The sequence below is a fragment of the Panicum virgatum genome, chromosome 2N, assembly GCF_016808335.1.
Source record: "Panicum virgatum strain AP13 chromosome 2N, P.virgatum_v5, whole genome shotgun sequence".
Lineage (NCBI taxonomy): Eukaryota > Viridiplantae > Streptophyta > Magnoliopsida > Poales > Poaceae > Panicum > Panicum virgatum.
Window position 1 is genome coordinate 66434493 of NC_053146.1, and position 1852 is coordinate 66436344.

The following is a 1852-nucleotide window of genomic DNA, read 5'->3' on the forward strand; positions in this document are numbered from 1 at the left end:
GGATACTAAATAAAGACAATTTACAAAACTAACTCCACAGTCCTGCGCTACTTCGCGTGACGAACCCAATGAGACATTTGACGCACGATTCGAGGATGGTTACTGTAGCATCACTGTAGCCAATCATCGATTAATTACCGTCATTAGATTCATCTCGGTTTTGCAAATAAACTTCGGTTAGCACTCCATACATTGAAGATTTTTTTCTCGAAAATCGTGTGTCGTAGTTGTGCTACACAACCAAACAGGGCCCAAAAAACGGCCCATCAGTAACGGATATCTATGCGTGGGACCCGCACGTCGGCTGCCCTGTGCCCTCCTCTATCCGTTTCTCTCTCCCGCTCTCTGCAAACCTTCTAGCGGAATGTAGAACAGTAGAAGCCCGTTGATCGCGGTCATCCGACGTGGACCCCGCAAGTCAGCGACCCAGCAGCCGCCGAAAATATCTGGCTCTGGAAGGTTCCGGAGCCACCTGCACATCACATGCTCTTTACCGAGCCCCACGGGTCAGCTATCTTGACAGCTCTCCAGAATTCCAACCCGGATGCGGAGGCGTGTCCAACCGCCAAACGGGCCCCGCCTGGTTTAGGGCCCACAGCGCAGAGGCACGAGGAGCCAGCTCCAGAATCCTCCAGAACCTTCACCGCACTATGCCTCCCCCAATCATACATACTCGCCAATTCAAGCCACCGAAAAATCACACAAAGAAAACTAGTCAGATTCTTTCAATTCCGAGGCTCCAACTCTCTCTCGTGCTCGATCGCCTCCTCCTCCTCCCATGGCCTCGGCGAACGACGGCGACCGCGCGGCGGCGGGCATCCTGCGGCTGCTGCTGGGGTTGGCGGGCGCGCCCTCCACGGCATTGCCGCGCGGCGGCGGCGGCCCTGGCCTGGTTGTGGTGCAGCACTTCATCGTGGACGGCGACGGGGACCTGTTCTCGGGCGGGGTCGGCGGGGGCGTGCCGCCGGCGTCGAAGGCCGCCATCGCCGCGCTGAAGGAGGTGAAGGCCGGGGAGGTCGAGGACGGGGACCCGCTGGGAGACTGCGCGATCTGCCTGGACGGCGTGGAGGACGCCGCGAAGGAGATGCCGTGCGGGCACCGCTTCCACGGGGAGTGCCTGGAGCGCTGGCTAGGCGTGCACGGCAACTGCCCCACCTGCCGACACGAGCTGCCGCCGGCGAAGGACGAGGACGGCGCGGCGGCGGAGGGCGGCGAGGAGAGGCGCAGGCCGAGGACAGCGGTCGTGGTGAGCTACATGGTACTCGGAGGCCAGCGGGAGGAGGAGCAGGCGCAGCAGCAGCCGGAGAGACAGGAGCCGTGGACCATTAGGATAGAGGACGTGGATTAGGATTAGGAGGTAGGTTTAGGCCTCTAAATCTTTCCCAATTGGTTTACGGATTGGTTTTGGGGTGTCTGTTTTGTACCTACTGGTGGAGGGAGATGGGAAAATTGTGAATATTTCGTTGTCAAAGACGATGTACACGGAAGGTTTAATTTCATGTTATATTGTGATTTAAATTTTGTATAAGAAAAATGCTAACTTTTGATGGAGCGGAGCCGAGGTCTGTTGCCGGAAGCTTTTGGGTCGGAGCGCAGCGGAGGAAGCTGCCCATCGCGGAAGTCCAAGCCAGGAACGGCTGGGGGGTTTTTGGAAGCTGTCGGTGTTGTAAACATATATTCGCTCGTGATTTTTATCTTTTACATTTGAGGGGTTTTCTACGTTAAATCTTGTGTTTTCTTGCGGTTTGATCTTTCTATCCTTCGTCGTTTGTTCTTCGTTGTTTATTTTGCCGTCGCTTCTGACATTTCAGGGATCAATGTTACCCGTTTATCGAAAGAGCAATTATTTTGC

At 55.8% G+C, this 1852-nt stretch overlaps 1 protein-coding gene across 1 annotated transcript; it reads left to right on the forward strand.

Annotated features, from left to right (window-relative positions):
• Positions 1-503: 503 nt before the first annotated feature.
• Positions 504-1547, forward strand: LOC120661919 (E3 ubiquitin-protein ligase CIP8-like). The gene has a single exon (XM_039940931.1). It carries the CDS (start codon positions 779-781, stop codon positions 1346-1348), a length of 570 nt encoding a protein of 189 aa, XP_039796865.1. The 5' UTR covers positions 504-778; the 3' UTR covers positions 1349-1547.
• The last annotated feature ends 305 nt before the right edge of the window (positions 1548-1852 follow it).